Source organism: Cucumis melo, chromosome 1, assembly GCF_025177605.1.
Source record: "Cucumis melo cultivar AY chromosome 1, USDA_Cmelo_AY_1.0, whole genome shotgun sequence".
Lineage (NCBI taxonomy): Eukaryota > Viridiplantae > Streptophyta > Magnoliopsida > Cucurbitales > Cucurbitaceae > Cucumis > Cucumis melo.
This window is the reverse complement of record NC_066857.1, coordinates 22,204,609-22,223,371: the sequence shown is the minus strand read 5'-3', so window position 1 is coordinate 22,223,371 and position 18,763 is coordinate 22,204,609. Positions and strand designations below refer to the sequence as shown.

The 18,763-nt window shown below is 37.4% G+C and overlaps 1 protein-coding gene across 7 annotated transcripts in view; it reads right to left on the bottom strand.

The window, feature by feature from the left end:
• The window catches only part of LOC103489697 (la-related protein 6B), a 40,105-nt gene that overhangs the window by 8,691 nt on the left and 12,651 nt on the right, over positions 1 to 18,763 (bottom strand). For 3 of the 7 annotated variants that reach the window (XM_051086568.1, XM_008448964.3, XM_051086585.1), the window contains 4 exons: positions 17,465 to 17,512; positions 17,306 to 17,374; positions 7,282 to 7,422; positions 4,724 to 4,784 (listed from right to left, as the gene is read on the bottom strand). In XM_051086568.1, the coding sequence (XP_050942525.1) occupies positions 4,724 to 4,784; positions 7,282 to 7,422; positions 17,306 to 17,374; positions 17,465 to 17,512 (319 nt within the window). Of the gene's footprint in view, positions 1 to 4,201; positions 4,483 to 4,723; positions 4,785 to 6,951; positions 7,183 to 7,281; positions 7,423 to 17,305; positions 17,375 to 17,464; positions 17,513 to 18,763 lie in introns of those variants that run through there. The other 4 variants (XM_008448962.3, XM_051086577.1, XM_051086574.1 and 1 more) reach the window with 3 other exon arrangements.

The following is an 18,763-nucleotide window of genomic DNA, read 5'->3' as shown; positions in this document are numbered from 1 at the left end:
CAAACTCTAGGGAACTTACCAAAGAAGAATCATGAGGAACACCGGAGGAAAAAAAGGGGGCCAGAGTGTGGTTAGGGACGAAAGAAAGGAAGGAAGGAGAGAGGAGAGAGCCATTCTTTTTTAATACGTAACCCTACCGGTTGTAATTAATTTTGATTGACCTTTTTATCAACTGGATGTTAAAAATGCCTTTCTTAATAGGGATCTTGAAAAAGAGGTATTTATGGACTTGCCACTTGGCTTCATGGTGGATCTCGAGATTAACACAATTAGGTCAGATTAGTTCGAATGACTCAAATAAACTTGGCAGTTACGATCCCTCTCTTGAATTGCTTAGTGCCTTGACAAAGGGCACGAGGTCCTGCATAAAGCAATCTATGTGTAACTAGCTATCTTACAATAGTCTGTCATCGAAGTTCAAGGCTTTCACTACAAGTCTTGATGCTGCAATAATACCAAAGAACACATATGAAGCTATGGAAAGTCCTAAGTGGAAGGCGGTTGTGGTGGAAGAAATGGGAGCTCTCGAGGAAAACAAGACATGGGATAATGTAATCTTTCAGAAGCGCACAAAGCAGTAGGATGCAAATGGATATCCCATCTGAAGTATAAATCAAATGGGACATTAGACTGGTACAAGGCCAAACTAGTTACAAAAGGGTTCACACAGACATATGGAATAGACTACTCAGAGACGTTTTCACTTGTGGCAAAGTTAAACACAGTTAGGGTTATTTTGTCCGTTGCAGCCAATAAGGACTAGCCTCTTCACCAACTTGATGTAAAATGTCTTCCTAAATGGTGATTTAGAAGAAGTGTAAATGAGTTCCCCTCGATTTGAGGTCCAATTTAACCATGAAGTGTGTAAACATGGAAAATTTCTCTATGGCTTGAAACAATCTCCCGAGGTTTGGTTCGATAGATTCACCACATTTGTTAAGTCCCCAAGGTTATACTCAAGGAAACTCTAATTATACGCTATTTACGAAGAGATCTGAATTTGGAAAAATCGTTTTGTTGATTGTTTACGTCGATGATATTGTCTTATCAGGGGATGATACTACTAAGATTACCTGGTCAAAAAGGAAGATGGTGACAAGCATGAGATTAAAGACCTAGAAAATCTAAAGTACTTCCTTAGGATGGAGGTTGCACAATCAAGGAAAGGAATTTTGGTTTCACAAAGGAAATATACACTTGACCTGTTGAAAGAAACAGAAACGATTGGATGTCGTCAAACAAATACCCCTATGGAGTTCAATGTAAAACTGGGAAATTATGTTGATAAAGTTCCCGCTGATAAAGAAAAGTATGAGTAGTTAGTGGGAAAGTTGTTTTATGTATAACATAGTAGACCAAATATCTCCTTTGCAGCTAATACAGTGAGTCAGTTTATGCTGGCACTGTACAAAGAATACATGGAAGCTATGAACCGTATTATAAGATATTTGAAAACTACTCCAAGAAAAGGTTTGATGTTCAGGAAGACAAGCAAAAGGTGCATTGAGGTCTATACTGACTCAGATTGGGCAAGATCAATGGCTAATAGAAAGTATAGCTCAGGATACTGTACCTTTGTATGGGGCAACATTGTAAGTTGGAAGGAGCAAGAAGCAGGGGGTTATTGCTAGGACTAGTGCGGAAGTTGACTATCGAGCTATGAGTTTGAAAATTTGTGAAGAGATTTGGTTACAGAAGGTCCTTTTGACCTTCACCAGGACAATGAGTTACCTATGAAGCTAGTGATAACAAAGCTGCTAGCAGCATAGCTAATAACCACGTTCAGCATGACAGAACTACACAACCACATTCAGCATGACAGAACTACACATGTTGAGATTGACAAACACTTCATTAAGGAGAAACTTGACAATGGCAATACTTGTATTCCATGCATTTGATCCAATCAACAAATTGCTGATGTTATTACTAAGGGGTTACTCTGGTAGAATTTCAACTCATGGATTAGCAAGTTGATCTACGCCCCAACTTGAGGAAAAGTGTTGAAAATGATTGTACTAAAAATATTTATAATCTTTATACCCCTATTTATTTCCTTTTTTGTCAAGGCCCATTACGGCCTATATATTCCATCCCTTGTATTCTTTCGATAATAGAGAAATATATCGACTCATATCGTGATTTTTTTCTCCATGAACTAAGGTTTTCCACGTAAACAAGTGCTATTCTATCATTCATCTCCTTTTATTAATTTTTATAAATATAAACTTCTATTTGGAAGTGATTATCTTTTCCAAGTGATCCTTCAAATACCTCAAAATTCTGTAAACAGCCTTAAAGTCACTTGGTCCAAGAGCATGCATAAATTGATTTATCTATCTCATGTGCATCTTGATATTGCTCATGACATATGCAATACTAGGACACGTACGAGAGATAAATCAATCTTTCAACAAGTTTATGGTAATGTTCCTTGTCCTTTTCTTCAGCTTTTGCTTCTTGCTCAAGATCCCCGTTCAGAATAGCATTTTTTACATCTAGCTGATAAAGTGGTGAATCTAAATTAACTTCAAGAGACAAAAAAACTCTAACAGAGTTAATCTTGGCAACAAGTGCAAATGTTTTCCGATAATCTAGTTCGTATATCTGAATGAATCATTTAGCTACGATTTATCCTTGTAACAACACTACCATGTGCGTGACATTCTATGGTAAACAGGTATTTACAACCCACTAGTTTCTTATTTGTAGGTAGTTCGTCTCCTCCATAATTGCTACTTTCCCATTTGGATCTTCTAAAGCCTCTTGTATATTCTTTGAAACAAATAGGTCATCTATCTTAGATGTGAAGGCTTATGACTGTTTGACAATTTCTGATATGAGATGAAGTTTACAATAGGTGTCTGGTACAACTATGAACTACCTTTCTAATAGCTGAGGTAACATAGAGATAAGAAACGACTGATAAAGTATTTCGAATGGTAGAAGTAGGAATGACAAAAAGAGAAGGATTACCAATTTCATTCGTTGGAGAATCAGATTGGCTCAGTGAAGGATCAACTATCTGGTCTTTGTTCCTTTGATTGAAGTTCAAGTTTCTTCTAGTATAAAACTTAAACTCATGAAAGTGACCAATATGATCATCTTGTAGTATTTGTCCCCCCCCCCCCCCCCCGAGAAGTTTCTACACTTGGCATCACAGAACTAGATAAAGGAACACTAACATCCCAAAAATTATCATCCAACTTTGATTTCTCCCCTTGAAGAGGATTTTGGGTAAATAAGGTGTATTTTCAAAAAAGGACACGTCCATACTCACAAGAAGTCTTTTTAGTTTGAGAATAAGAACATTTATAACATTTTTTACATGATGAGTGTTAAAAAAAATGTACTTAACAGGCCTATGATCAAGTTTGGACCGAAAGTGACTAGGTATGTGAATATAGATGGTACACCCAAAAACTTAATTCATAGTATACGCGAGAGAATGGAAAAACATTTTTTAGGCAGTCAATGGTAGATATAAAATTCAAGGGCTTACTCGACATTCTATTTATCAAGTAGGTAGCCGTGAGAATGGCTTCCCCCATAGATATTTTGGAACATCCATTGAAAACATTATAGCACGTGCTACTTCAAGTAAATGCCTATTTTTCCGTTCAGCAATCTTATTATGTTTAGGAGTATCTCGATAGGTAGACTAATGAACAACCCCTTTTTCTTTTAAAAATTTTCCAAAAAATTCATTGAAGCAGACAGTTCCATTACCAGAGTGTAGAATCCAAACTTTTGTTAGAAATTGGGTCTAAATCATATTGTAAAAGTGTTCTAAAATATATCACCTTAGATTTTTTTTTCCACTAAGTCAACCCAAGATAAATGAGTATGATCGTCAATAAAAGTGAAACCATCTTTTTCCACTCTGAGTTGCAATTTTAAGGCCCCAAACATCGTTAAGATTTAAATAAAATGGTTTTGATGTTTTGTAAAATTTTTGAAAGATATGTGGACAGTTGATTTTTTGCTAAAATACAACTTTCACAATGAAAGGGGGAACAATCAATTCCCATAAATAATTTTCGAAATAAATATTTGAGATGAGGGAAACTAGGATGCCCTAGCCTACGATGCCAAAGTTTGATTTGTTCTTTAATAGAAAGAGAACTAATACTAGTTAGATCCTGAGTTATTTTACAGCTAAAAGAACTTTCATCAAAGTAGTAGAGGCCATCAAGCATCCTAGCACTTCCAACCATATTAAAAAAAATAATTTGACAGTTAGAATCTTTTGGGTTTAGAAACGGATAAAAGATTACTGGCTAATTTTGGAGTATGTAAGACAGATTGTAGAGAAATATTATCGGTCAATTCAGTAGTTCCTTTTCTTGTTATAGAAGAACTACCATTGGCAATCCTACTTTTCTCATTGCAAAATGACGGAACTAGTCATGTGATCTGAAGCTTCAGAATCGATAGTCCATGGAGAGGAACTACTACACAAGAATCCCTTAGGATAATCACCTATGTGAGTCAAAGAAATACAAGAATTATTAGATGAGAAATTGGTAGGTAGTAATTTTAAGGTTTGATGAATTTGTCCTTGCAACATTATATTAGATAATAAAGATAAAGAGAAAAGTAAATCTGCCAAACCAAACCAGATTTCTTCAGACCAATTAAATTGAACTGAACCAGCAAGGCAAAAAAACAGAACTCTTGAACCAAACCACGCGATGAAACCAGCAACCCACAAAAAACTGACCTGGTCTGAGCTTGCTTTGATTGATCGAACTGGTCTGACCAAACCGAAGGGCGAAACTGATCTGAAACAAAAAGCTGCTATTAGGTTTGAGCAAAGGCGACGGTTTGAAGCGTGTGTCTATCAGTGCGAAACCTTGAATGATGTATTTGTGCACGTTTGTAGGAGGGAGATGTTGACAGAAGGTGATGTCGATGAAGGTGACTTGACAGAAGGTGATGCAGATAAACCTCCAACAGTTATCTGCTTAGACACAAGGGAGGTTGCAGCAGAGGCTGGCAATGTGCACGGCGAATCTGGGCGAGCTAGTGCGACAACTAGGAACCCGGCTCACCTAAATAGCGTTGTGCAGTGGTGTTGGCAGTGTTGACAATGGCAAAGGCAAATGTGTTGGGTGATGTGTGGCCAGGGTTCGAATGCGCCAACACAAATGCTAAATTGTGTATTTGATACCAACTTAAATTTGAGAGAATAAAATAAATTCTTTTATTCTTTATTCAGAATCTTAGATCTTCTTATATAGGAGAAAGACCTCTTACAATTATGGAAAATAATAAACACAATAAAGGAAAATATTTAACAATTAATATTTCTATTTTTAAAAAAAGGAAATCAGCCTCTTATTAATAATATATTCTTTTTAAACGGAAACAAATCTCTTTATAAATGATAACGAAACTAAATCTCAAAGTACAAGAGTATTATACCAAGAGGGAAACAACTAAGGGAAAAAACAAGCGAAAACATAAACAAATTAAAGACTATAATCGGGCAACATAGATATGATGGAAACCTAAAAACAAAAAAAACCCATCAAAAACCCAATCAATTTTAAAGATAGGGAATATACTATCCAAGCAGTAGGATGGAAAAGGACAGGTCATAAAAAGATGAAGCAGATCCTTGTTAGCCTCCACAGAGAGAGGACAACCGAAGGAAGAAGGCACTTTTTAGGGGATTTCTTTTGTAAGATTTCGGAACAATTAAGGAGCCCAAAAGCCATTATCCAAACCAGAATATTGATTCCCCGGGGGCTGCTTGATTTCCAAAGGGCTTTAAAGATACCTTTATCCATCGGAGAAGCTATATAAAAGTGAACCGAGAGGGACTTAACAGTGTAACAGCCTTGGTGGTCAATGGACCAATACCTATAATCATCTGAATCTATCACCTTTTCAGACGAGGAGGTATGATAGGGATTGAAATTCTGCAAGTTCTTCTTTTAAACATCTTCTAAAAGATAAAGACCATGACAAAGTTTCATCGTCCCGTTCAGCAGCAGAGCAATTTTATAAAGCTTGGAAAATTGATCCTTAAAAGGGATAACACCAATCCAAGAGTCTGTCCAAAACCTGATTCTACAACCATTACCAAGTTTAAATAAAGTCAGTGATTCCACCGACCTTCACACTCTTGAGATGCTTACCCACGGGCTCCTTAGGCTATTTCCAGACTTTCTCATTGTAAACCAATTGAATACCTCTTTTCCATGGATACTTCTTATTATTTGCCTCCATAAAGTTGTCTCTTCCTCTGAGAATCTCCAGCCCCACTTAGCAAGCAGAGCGGTGTTATATACTTTGCTGCCACCTAAGTCGAGTCCCCCATCCTCTCTCTTTTGATAATGTAACCTTACTCCAATCCACAAGATGATTGATTTTACTGCCAGCGTAACCTTCCCAAAAGAAATTCGTCAGAATTTTCTCAAAAGAGGCAGCCACTTTATCCGGAATAGTAAATAAAGATAAATAGTAGATGGGGAGACTAGCCAATACTGATCTGCACAAGGTATGCCTACCCCCAATAGAAATGTTAAATCTTTTCCATCTATCCAATTTCTTGTGAACTCGGTCAATAACTGGTTGCCAAAACTCCTTTTGCCGTGGGTGGCTCCCAAAGGGAAACCTAATACAATAAAGGTAACTTTTCTACCTTGCACCCTAACCGACTTGCTGTTTGAAACAAGACTTCCTCCATATTGACGCCGTCAAGGCTGATTTTTCCTAATTAACTTTCTGCCTTGAACACCATTCAAATAGCCTGATTGCATCCTTTAGCTTAAAGAGCATCTTCTTATCATATTTGCATAAGAGAATTGTGTCATCAGCGGATTGGACCATTGCAATAACTCAAGCATTGCAGAAAAGAATTCTTTCATTAGAGAGAATGACATTACCAAAAGATGCAATAACTCAACCAATCCATTTTCGAAGTTCGAACCAATGTAAGGATGAGGAAATGAAGATTTTCTGCTTATGACTCATTGTCTTCCAAGAAAAATTTGTTCTGTTCATGCTAAAATACAAAAGAATGTATTATGGATACAACAAATTTTAAATCCTAATGCCTTCTGAACATTTTCGCTTCCTTTTCTTCCCTTTCCATCTTGTTGGCATACAAATTTTATCTTTTCGCATTCCTAATATCCTTGATTGCATAGTAATACTTGGTCCTCTTCACTCCTTCCATCAAAAAATAATTCAAGAAAAATATAAAGAGAACATGCATTAATTTTAAAGCATCTAGGAATTTAAAGAAGCTTAGTGGGAGTTCAATTATACTTGTTCAGGTGGATGAACATCGACTTGATCAGAAAGATCATCTACATGCTTCTCAATAGCCGGCTGTTCAGAGGCATCCACATCTTTGTAGTTCATCTCCCCATTATGTCCCTTCTTCCCACGAACTGGAGCAGATTTTGACTGTGAACAATGATAAATTTTAATTACGACACACAACCAAAATAAAGAAAGAAAATAAATAAAGAACGATGCTTCAAAAATATAATTTGGAACTAGTACACATTTTTGCATACATAAATAAAAAAATGGTTAAAAATGTAAAGAAAGCACCTTATCATAGCCAATGTGTTTATTTGGTATTGACTTTTAGTATGAGAGTAAATAAACCCATGGAATCAAGACACAGGAAATGCAGTAATATATTAAGCTATGCAGCCAAAAGCTACTCAAGCATATGGAAAAAGTATTTGTACGTACTTTTTGAAATGGGAAGAGTCAATTCACTTTATCCTGTTGGAATTTAAAGACGCTGAAATATGTAAATGAATGACAAAAAATTATTCCAGCTTTCCTTAAGTACTATTGTTAAAAAGGTGACTCAATTCATGTATTCCGCAGTAGAAGTTAATTTTTATCTCATTGATGAAGGTTGTACTCACGCACAAGTGTCACTAGATTAAAAGTTAACTTTTATGTCTATTGTTCATTATTTCCTATTTTGTATTATATTTTAAGAAGAATAGGTTGTATCATTTTTGCCAACATTATTTTTTTCCTTCTTTGTAATGGATTTTACTTCTATTTAAGAAAACTCTTCTCTCTTTGTGAAATACACAGAAAATTACATTATTTGGAATGATATTAGGTTCTTGAAAACCTAAAAAACCCTAAAACTCTTACAGCCGCCGCCGTCGCCTCGATGGATGTTGCCGTCAATCATACTACTCCGACCGATTGCCACTGCCGACCACCACTTGCCAGCAGCCGCTTTTCTTGTGTGTTTTTGTTGTAAGTTGGTGTTTTTTTTGTCTTCATTGTGGTCCTTGCCGGTCACCCGTTTCTATGCCGTCAACCGTCGTTTTCATCGTTGTCTGTCACTGCTCTCTGCCAGTGACAAGTTAGGTTGGTGTTTTCAGATCTGTTCTCTTCGTTTTTCGACCTTTGTTGCTTCCACCATGCCAGATACTAAGTGAACAATGGCTAAAGTCGACATCGTATCCATTCCAACAGCCCCACTATCCAAATCACCACAATCCAACTTTATGGATACAATTTTCTTCATTGGTATATTCGTGGACAAGGGAAAATTAGCTACAATAAAGGAGAGAAAACTGCCCCAAAACCAGACGATCCTTTGTTTGCTACATGGGATGCTGAAAACTCCATGGTTATGACTTGACTTGTAAACTCCATGGTTGAAGACATCAGCTGTAATTACATGTGCTTGTAAACTCCATGGTTGAAGGCCATAAATTGTGGAACAGCGTTTTTTTCTTTCTTTTACTTTCTTTTACTTTTTGTAACAGAGACAAACTTCTTTATTAAAATAAAACTCAAAGTACAAGAGAATTACACAATGAGAGCAATAAAGAAGCAAAAAGGAGGATTAGGAGACACGTCCGGACATCTCAACTAGGTTAACACTCCTTAGAGCCAATATCATAACTGATAGTACACCCAAAAACATAGAAACTCCAACTAAACCAGAGCAACTACCAAGAAAGGAAAATACAAAACAGAAAGTAAAGAACAAGAAGATAAACAGTTCCATAACAAGCCCAAAAGAAATAGAAATAGGTGGTCTTCCACTAACAATCAGCAAACTTGCGTATGGTCTGAAACTCTTAAAGGAGATTATACTTTATCTTTGTAGTGTATATCTCATGGTAAGAAGTTCCATTGGGTAACTAATGTCTATGGTCTGAAAATTACATGGAAAAAAGTCTTGCGGCGTGGTTTGATGTCCTTGTCAGAGATGTCTTTAATTTTACTCGTTGGGCTAGTGAGTGTTCTCCAATAAGTAGACTTAAAAGCACCGAAAATGCACTTTCTTGAACTAACGATTCAGTTATTTTTGTTTAGTAATCATGTTCTTTTTTTAAAAAAAAAAAATTTGCAAGACCTTTTCTTCAGCCTTTAAGTTTCATCTGCCTCTATCAGTTTAAAGATCCATTGTTAATTGAAAGGCTGTCCTTTGTTCTTCAGCATTCTGTTAAGTTGAGTTAAGTTGATACCAAAGGATTTCTATTTCTTTTCAAGGCCTAGTTTTGGTTGTATTGGTTGTATTTGCTATTTTCTATTTCTTTGTTTATCTGTAATTTAAGCATCAGTCTCTTTTCACGTTATCAATGGAAGACCTTGTTTTCTTTTAGGCTTTATTTTTTTATTTGCTAGGAACCAGGTGATTGGACAGATTTGGAAGAACTTGAATGAATTACGGAGGAAAAAAGCCTGAGGGAGGTGAAGATAGACCTAAGGCATGAGGAGAGAGGAAAATAGACTGAATTATGCAAGGAGGACGAATTACAACACTCAAAACGGCAACGCTCAACGTTTGAAACCCGAGAGCTCAAAAGGCAAGATCGTCACGACACTAGGGGTGGAATTGCGATGCTTTGAAGTGGATATTCCGCAAACGTGGGTCAGCACTGCGGCATGTTGAGAATGCTCAATTAATGTTTTCGAGCATTAAAAGGTCTTACATAAGCTATTTGAAAGGGGTCGATTTGGAAACCGTAGACCCCAAGCACTAGTACTCCTTGAGGAGCATATCAATCAAGTTCGAATCAGATAAGACCCATTTCCTGCTTCTTGTGTAAGGAATCCCGTCGAGTAGTCGAGTGTCTGCACGAGCGCTCATTAACAACATTATAAGCCTCCTTGTAGTGTTCTAACAATCCTAAGGCAAAAACAGAAGTGGAAAAGAAGGATGAGGGGGAGACCCCTCAAATAGGTGCGTTAAAATTCTTATCGGCAATTCAGAAGGTCTGTCACGAAAAAGATGCTATCGAAAAGAGACTCATGTTTGTCAACACGGTCATTAACTCCAAACCCCCAAAAGGCACCATTACCGATTTAGGTGCAACTCATAATTTCATTTAAGAACAAGAGGCGTGTCGTTTGGAGTTGAAAGTCGAGAAAGGCACAAGCAAGATGAAAGTTGTTGATTCCAAAGCTTTGCCAATTGTTGAAGTATCAAAAAGGATGACTTTGACGTTGTACTCGATATGGAATTCCTCTTGGAATAAAATCACTCCCATGTCACTAGCTTAGTGTCTGGTAGTAACAAGCAGTAAACCGACATTGGTCCGCAAAGATCAAGCAACCGAATGGGGTGAGAATGATTTCAACCCTGCAACTGAAAAATGGGCTCAATAGAGGGAGCCGACTTTTACGGCTATCCTATTGGTGGATAAACGAATCAAAGTGGGGCCTGTCCCAGTATAATTCCAGGAAGTTTGAAACAAATATATTGATATAATGCCGCCTGAACTGCCGAAGACATTGCCTCCTAGACGGGGATTGATCATGAGGTTGAGCTTGTCCCTGGAGCCAAACCTCAACAAAGAATGTCTATCGAATGGCTGCACCTGAGTTAGCTGAACTCAGGAAACAATCGGATGAGTTGTTGACTGTCAGATTCATTAAACCAACGAAAGCGCCCTATGGGCCTCTGTGTTGTTTCAGAAGAAGATAGACAAGACACTCTGACTATGTATAGACTATAGAGCTTTCAACAAGATTACAGTTCAAAACAATTACCCACTTCCGATCATAACCGATTTGTTTGACCAATTGAATGGAGCGTGGTATTCTACAAAGCTCAATTCCGATCAGGCTATTACCAAGTTCAAATAGCACAAGGGGATGAACCTAAGACTACTTGCGTAACAAGGTATGGGGCTTTCGAGTTCCTCATAATGTCCTCCGGCTTGGCAAACATCGCACCCAGATGATCTAGGTATTCCACGAGTATCTAGATTAGTCTGTGGTGGTCTATCTTGATGACATTGTGATTTTCAGTTCCAGTTTGGAAGAACATCAAGTTCATCTTCGATTTGTTTTTAACAAACTCTGGCATAATCAATTATATGTAAAGAAAGAGAAGTGTGCTTTTGCCCAAGGCCAGTTTTTTAGGTCACATTATCAAATATGGAAAAATTCGAATGGATGAGGATAAGTTACGAGCTATCCAGGAGTGAAGAGCCCCCACTTCTATGACAGAATTATGCTCTTTAGGATTGCCTAATTACTATCACGATTCACTGAAGAATTTTCAAAGACTTCACCATTGCCAGAGTTGTTGAAGAAAGGTACAACCTGGAAATGGCCAGTTGAATGTCAAACTACCTTTGATGAACTACAGACGACGATGATGAGGGGTCCTATTCTCAGATTGGTTGACGTTTCTAAGTCGTTTGTAGTTGAAACCAATGTGTTAGATTGTGCTCTCGAAGGCGTCCTTACCCAAGATCACCATAACTAGGGGTGATCATCGATCGGGTGGAGGCAGTTTTGTATAAAAACAGCCATCGAAAATCGACTCGGTCAGTTTAGAAGGGTAGAAACCAACCACCGAGCGCCAACAGTTTGAACTGATCGGCCGAACCACTGGTTAATTTCAGTCAGTTCGGTTTTTCCCAGCCGAGATGAAGAAAGAAGTGAAATCAGGGGCTAATCTTGGTGTTTCCTGGCCAAGATGGACAAAAAAAAGCTTTAGAGATTGAGTTCTCGAGCTAATCCCAGTGCTTGTCCAGTCGAAATGGAAGGCAGAGAAGTTATTGATCCCGAGCCATCTCGGTGCAATTGACCTGAGATCCAATAACTAAAAACAGAAGTCTTTCATTCTGGGGCATCTCGAGGCAATGTATGCCTGAGATCGAATAAAATAAAGGTAAAATTCTTTCACCTCGAGCTATCTCAGTGCAATTAAGGCCCAAAATCGAATAACTAAAGGCATAAGTTTTTCATCCTAAGGCATCTTGGGGCAATGTCTGTCTGAGAACGAATGAAACAAAGACAGAATTCTTCCATCCCAAGTCATCTCGATGCAATTAAGGCCCGAGATCCAATAACTGAAGGAAGAATTTTTTCATCTCAAGGCATCTCGAGACAACGTATGCCTGAGTTCGAATGAAGTAAAGGTAGAATTCTTTCATCCCGAGCCATCTCGGTGCAATTAAGGTCCGAGATCCTACTAAAGGAAGAATTCTTTCATCTCAGGGCAATGTATTCCCGAGATCGAATATAACAATATATATATTTATATATTTTTAATATTTTCAAATTTTGAGCAGGTTTAGTCGGCAAGGATATAAATTCAATCAGTTTGATTCGATTTTTAAAAAACCTCCTCCTTAAACCAACCACCGAGTGTTGGTTCTTCGGTTTTGGTCATTCAGATCAATTTTTCAGGTGTCGATGCTCACCCCTACCCATAGCTTACGAGAGTCGAAAGATCAATAGTGCTGAAAGAAGATATACTGTCTCCCATAAAGAAATGCTTGCAGTGGTCCATCATGTGAGGGCTTGGCGACAATAATTATTGGAATCACCCTTCATTGTGAAATCTGACAACAGCGCTATTTGTCACTTCTTCAGCTAGCCAAAGTTGACCTCTAAGCAAGTGAGGTGGCAGAAATTGTTTGCTGAATTCGACTTTAAGTTCGAGCACAAGAAAGAAACCAGCAATCAAATTTCTAACACTTTTAGTCGTAAAGGCCAACATGTGGCCCTGTGTATGCTAGACCTCATTCATACAAGTAAAGTTGATGCATGAATGCCCAAGTTGTTATTGCTCTAGCCAAAGCCTGTAAAACAAGATAGTTTAGGTCGAAAAAGACTCGTTATTGACAAGAGGAAACCAGCTGTATGTTTCGAGGGCAGGTGATCTGAGGAAAAAGTTACTACAAGAGTGTCATGACAACTTGTAGGCCGGGCATTCTGGGTGGCAGAGGACCTGTGTGCTGCTAAAGAAAGACTACTTCTAGCCTAATATGTGAGACGATATATAAACCCTAGACCTAAGAATCCTTAAGTCATTTAGGAGCTTTGGATGGATAAGTTGAGGTTGGAGTTATGTTGAGAAGATAGAAGGAAAGTCAAAAAGATGGTTGTTAGTCAAGTGACCTGGTTTAAGTGCCATTGTAGCAAAGGGGAGTTTGTTTAAGTGTTAATGGTAGGTAGTTATAAAGAGGTTAGCAAGGTGGAAATTTGGCTTAGTAAATGACTAGTCAAGTAAGGGTTGTGAGCTAGGCCACGTGCACAGGGGAAACTTTGCAGCCAAGTGAAGAAGGTTAGCAAGGTGTTTTAATTAAACACTTGAGGGTGTGGAACCTTAAGTTAGGCGAGTTGGTGAGACTTGTAGACGTTCTAAGCATGTCGACTAAGTGGAGAACAGGTGCCCACAGCATGCAAAGCCATTTTTACGGCAAGCAGGAGGTGTCATTGGTTGGCATGCAAAATGCACTATCAAAGGGTCCGTTCAGACAAGGAAAGCTCACAATCTACTCGTGCACTTTGCTTCAAATCACTTGCAAAAGTTTCCAAATTGAGTCTAATTTTCAGTGTGAGGCTAACAGACAAAAGCAAGGCGATGAAGCTTGACTTTGAGTTCAAGAAAGAGTGAGGTCAATTTTCGAAAGAATCTGAGCAATGTGGAGCTTTTTGGAGCCTACAAATCGGTCCCCTTTGAATTTGAAGCTGAAATTTCGAGGTAAACAAGTTAAAACAATTCTAAGCAAAGTTTGAAGGAACTTTTTCAGATGGCTGGATTAAAAGTTATGAGCGTTGGAAATTGAAAGATGTTTTTTGGAATTTTCATAGTTTCCGGGCAATGTTTGGGGTTAGCCGAGTGTCAAGAAGGGTGAGGCGAGCTGGGCTTGAGATTTAAGCAAAATAAGGGTAAGGCAACAGGGCCCAATGCATGGCCAAGTAGCACAAGGCGTGCGCCATGCCCTACGTGCGAGGTTAGCACGCGGCCACGCTTTCCAGAGCCTTACGTGTGTGCCAACCTCCTTACTGCCCATGCCTGCATGCTAGCCAATGCCAAAATGCATTTTTTAGCCATTTTGGATATTTTTGTCATTTCTAAGTATAGTTTTGATATTTTCTTGATCAAAGGGCTTAAATTGGACTTAATTACCATTATTTCAAGTCAAGAAGGAATTGGACAAATCTATAGGTCAAGGATATGAATTTCAAATAGAGATTTATACATGCATTTGCTAACCTTGCATTTTAACATGCTTTGAGTTATCTGATTTACGAATTATTTCTAAAGTGTGTGACTTATTTAAAGTATTTGATAAAGCAGTAAGTGTTGAGGTATATTTCTGATTAGCAAGAAGAAGTGAGTTTGTAAAAGTTTAGCAAGGCATGGTTTATGGTTTATGGTTTGAGATTTGCTTTATGCAAAAGATTTTTTAACATACTGAGACATTGTTTTCAAAGCTTATGATTCTACACATATTTCTAATCCAAGTTATCTCTACAGCCTGCGGGGAAGGATATTAGGCGCCGAGGAACTTTGAGGTAAGAACACCTATCTCTGAGGATTAGAGGTAGGGATGCCTATCTCTGAGGTAGAGTTGGGGATACCCATCTCTAAGGTTTACAACTTCTAGTGGGTTTAACGGAAGCGAACATTCATCTCATTCTACCTTTGAGCAAAAGAAAAGAAAAACAGCTCCAAGTGCAATAGAAAGATCCTTTAATATGGCTTTGAATGACCAATTGCATTCAGCTTATTGCACAAATGTTTTGTCATTTAGGATTGACTTTTCATTTAGCTAGAAATTCATACTACGTACACTCATACCCTTATTCTGCAAATAATTTATTGTCTGGATATTTGCCTCCTGGATATAATTTGAGAACTCTTATTCAGAGAGAAAAGGCAAATAGTGAAAGATTGTTACAACCCATTAAAGATACATGGAAGGAAAAGGGCGTCAGTATTGTGAGTGATGGTTGGAGTGACTACTAACAGAGACCTCTGATAAATTTTATGATAATTTCATATAGCAAACCAATGTTTTCCAAAGCAGATGATTGCTCAAGTGAGGTCAATGATAAGTATTTTATTTCAAATTTTCTGAAGGGTGTGATTATTGAAGTTGGCCCTCATAATGTGATTCAAGTAATTACGAATAATGCTCCTAACTGCAAGGGTGCAGGACAGCTTATTGAACCATAGTTTCCCACAATTGTATGGACGCCATGTGTAGTACATACTCTTAATCTTGCCTTGAAGAATATATGTGCAGCGAAAAATGTTGAAAATAATACGCTTGTTTATGAGGAATGTGGTTGGATTTCTGATATCACTAGTGATGTGATTGTGGTGAAGAATTTCATAATGAATCAATCGATGAGGCTTGCTATTTTTAATGAGTTCGTACCTTTGAATTTACTTTCCTTGGTGGAAACACGTTTTTCATTAAACATTATCATGCTTAAAAGATTCAAGCTTATTAAAGGTCGGTTGCAAGCTATGCTTATTAGTGAAAACTGCAGATAGTATCGAGAGGATGACATGGAGAAAGCAAGATATGTGAAAGGACTGATCTTAGACGATATTTGGTGGGATAAAAATGAATACATCCTTTCATCACAAAACCTATATACGACATGATTCGGATTTGTGATACGGATGCACTTATTCTTCATCTGGTTTATGACATGTGGGATAGTACAAATGAAAAAGTGAAGACTAGAATCTATACGCATGAAGGCAAACGTGGAAATGAAGACTCTTCCTTTCATGATGTTGTCCATAATATCCTCATTGATCGTTGGAACAAAAGAAATACTCCACTTCATTGTTTGGCTCATTCTTTGAACCCAAGGTACTTTATAATAATTACATCTTCCTATTATAATCGTATTTTACTTGTCTTATAATTTCTAAAATTGATAGATTAAAATTTGTAACTTGTAATTAGGTACTACAGTGAACAATGGCTTTAGGAAGATCCTAATCGAGTACCTCCAGATATGGACATTGATTGAAGTAACTCGTGAGAGAAGGAAATGCCCCAAAACATATTTTCCTAGCGCAAAAGATCAGGCAAAAGTGAACTTGGAGTTTGCCAAACTTTCAACTATAGGAAAAGATTTTAATGATATTGATTCTACAACGGCCAAGTATGATGAGGATTATCCGCATATGATTGGTGGGATATACATGGTGTTTCTGCACCAATGCTTCAATCAATAGCTTTTAAGCTACTGGGTCAACCTTCCTCATCTTCATGTTGTGAAAGGAATTAGAGCACGTACTCTTTTATTAATTTAGTTAGGCAAAACAAGTTGCTAGCTCAACGTGCAGAATCTGGTATATGTTCATAGTAATTTGCATATTTTGTCAAGAAAACATCCAGAATATTCACAAGGGGAGACGAAATTATGGGATATTGTTGGAGATTCTTTTGAAGATGTTGGGATGCTTGAAGTGACCAATGTGTCGTTAGATGAGCCAGATTTAGAGGCAGGAATTTTCACTGGTGATGGTAGTGGTCCTAGTCAAAATGAATTGTGGGGATGAAGATGTCATGGAAGTTGAGGATGTTTTAAGCTTCTAGTTTAGTTTTTACATTTTGTTTTGGATGAAAGTGTGATTTCTATTTAGGATTTTCTATTTGTATTGTACTTTGGAACTTTTTGATGAACTGACACAACTAAGGTTCTCTTTATTTATGTTTTAACGAAGTATTGTTATGTCGTAACATATAGAAGCAATTTATCAACAAGAATTATCACATATATAATTTTAGAAAAATAAAAAAAAATTATGTGTCTTTAACGTGTCGTGTCCTACTATTTTAGAAATTGGGCATATCGTTGTGTCGTGTCGTGTCGCATGTTGCGTGTTGGTGTCCGTGCTTCCTAGTTTCCTTGTATTTTGAGGATTCTCTCTTTTCATTTCTTCATTTCTGTTTCAAAAAAAAAAAAGATTTCGTTGTACTTAAGGTATTTTCATTTTATCGATAAAATGTCTTGTTATGTTTTTTTTAAAAAAAAAAAGTACACGGAAAAAGTATATTAGCCTTAGATTAAGTACCGAGCATGAAAGCATCAAACGAAGCCTAAGCGCATTTCTCCAATTCCCTTCATCATTTAGTTCTGCAACCTGAAAAATTATGAAACTTCGTTTACATCTGAATTTCCTTTACAAGAATTAATATACTATCAGGTGTAAAGAAAAAGATAAAGCACTCACAGCCTTCTCCGCCAGCTCCACTGATTCATATTCTACAAATGCATGCAACTGAAAAAGAAAATGTTAAGTTATAAGCTATTAGTTATGGTAAATTTAATTTTATCAATACTTTAACAGTCCCCCTCACATTGTGGAGACAGTCAACTATAAATTTGTAGAAGACTCACAAGTGGATATCATCAATATTATTTGAGGAACTGCATAGATACCATGTAAAATCACCAATCAAACCAGAAGTTTAACCTTTTTGGGTTAATTGGTGACTTTACATTCCATCAAAAAAGAATAAAAACTATTGTAAGTGAATTTAAAATCTTGTGGATATTCAGTTGATTTGCCTGTTTAAGGCTACAAAGTTATATTACTCAAATGTACCCTGATTATTCAATATTAATAAACCCAATTATATATGGACATATTACACCAGAACAGTTATACTTAAATTATAGGGTTTAGGGTTTATTTAGGCCTTATGTTAGGTGGATACCTGAGGCAAGAAGCCTTCTGGCAGCGGTGATTGACAAGGTTCACAAGAAACTCGATAAATGGAGGAGATTTAATTCGTCTAGAGGAAGAAGAGCAACAATTTGCCACTCCTTTTAGCCAATCTTCCCACTTACTACATGCCTCTATTTGCAAAGCCGGACAAGATGATTTCTTCTCTAGAAAGACCCAGTGAGAAATTTTCATTGGGTAAGACATGCTAGAAGTAAAATTAATCATCTCGTGAAGTGTGAGCAAGTCACTTGCTCGTAGAGGGATGGAGGCTTAGGTGTGGGTGGGCTCAAACGTAAAAATATGGCCTCCTTGCCAAATGGGGCTGCCATTTAACAAAGGAGGAAGCTTCCTTGTGGAGACAAGTTATAAGAAGCATTCATGGGCAAGAATCCTTTGATTGACATACGGCTGGAAAGTCCAAAAATAGCTTGAGAAGTCCTTGGATTTGCATTTCTAGGACTTGGAGAAGAAATGTGGAAGCTTTGGCTACATTCAAACTTGGAAATGGCTCGTGCATTGTGTTTTGGCCTTATCTGTAGGTTGATGCCATTCCACTCGGTATCTGATATCAAAAACTGTTCAAGGTTGCACCTATGCCAAATGGCTCAATAGAAGCTCATTGGGACCATTCAATTTCTTCATGGCCTATCATTTTGATGGAACTCCTTCTGGTAATCAATTACAATCTCTCTTTATTGATAGTAATTCTCAATTACAAGTAATGATCCTCTCTCTTGGTTATTCTGTCTTTCAAGAATTAACCAAAGACTTCCTCGTAAGATTTTCCTCTCTATTCACTGG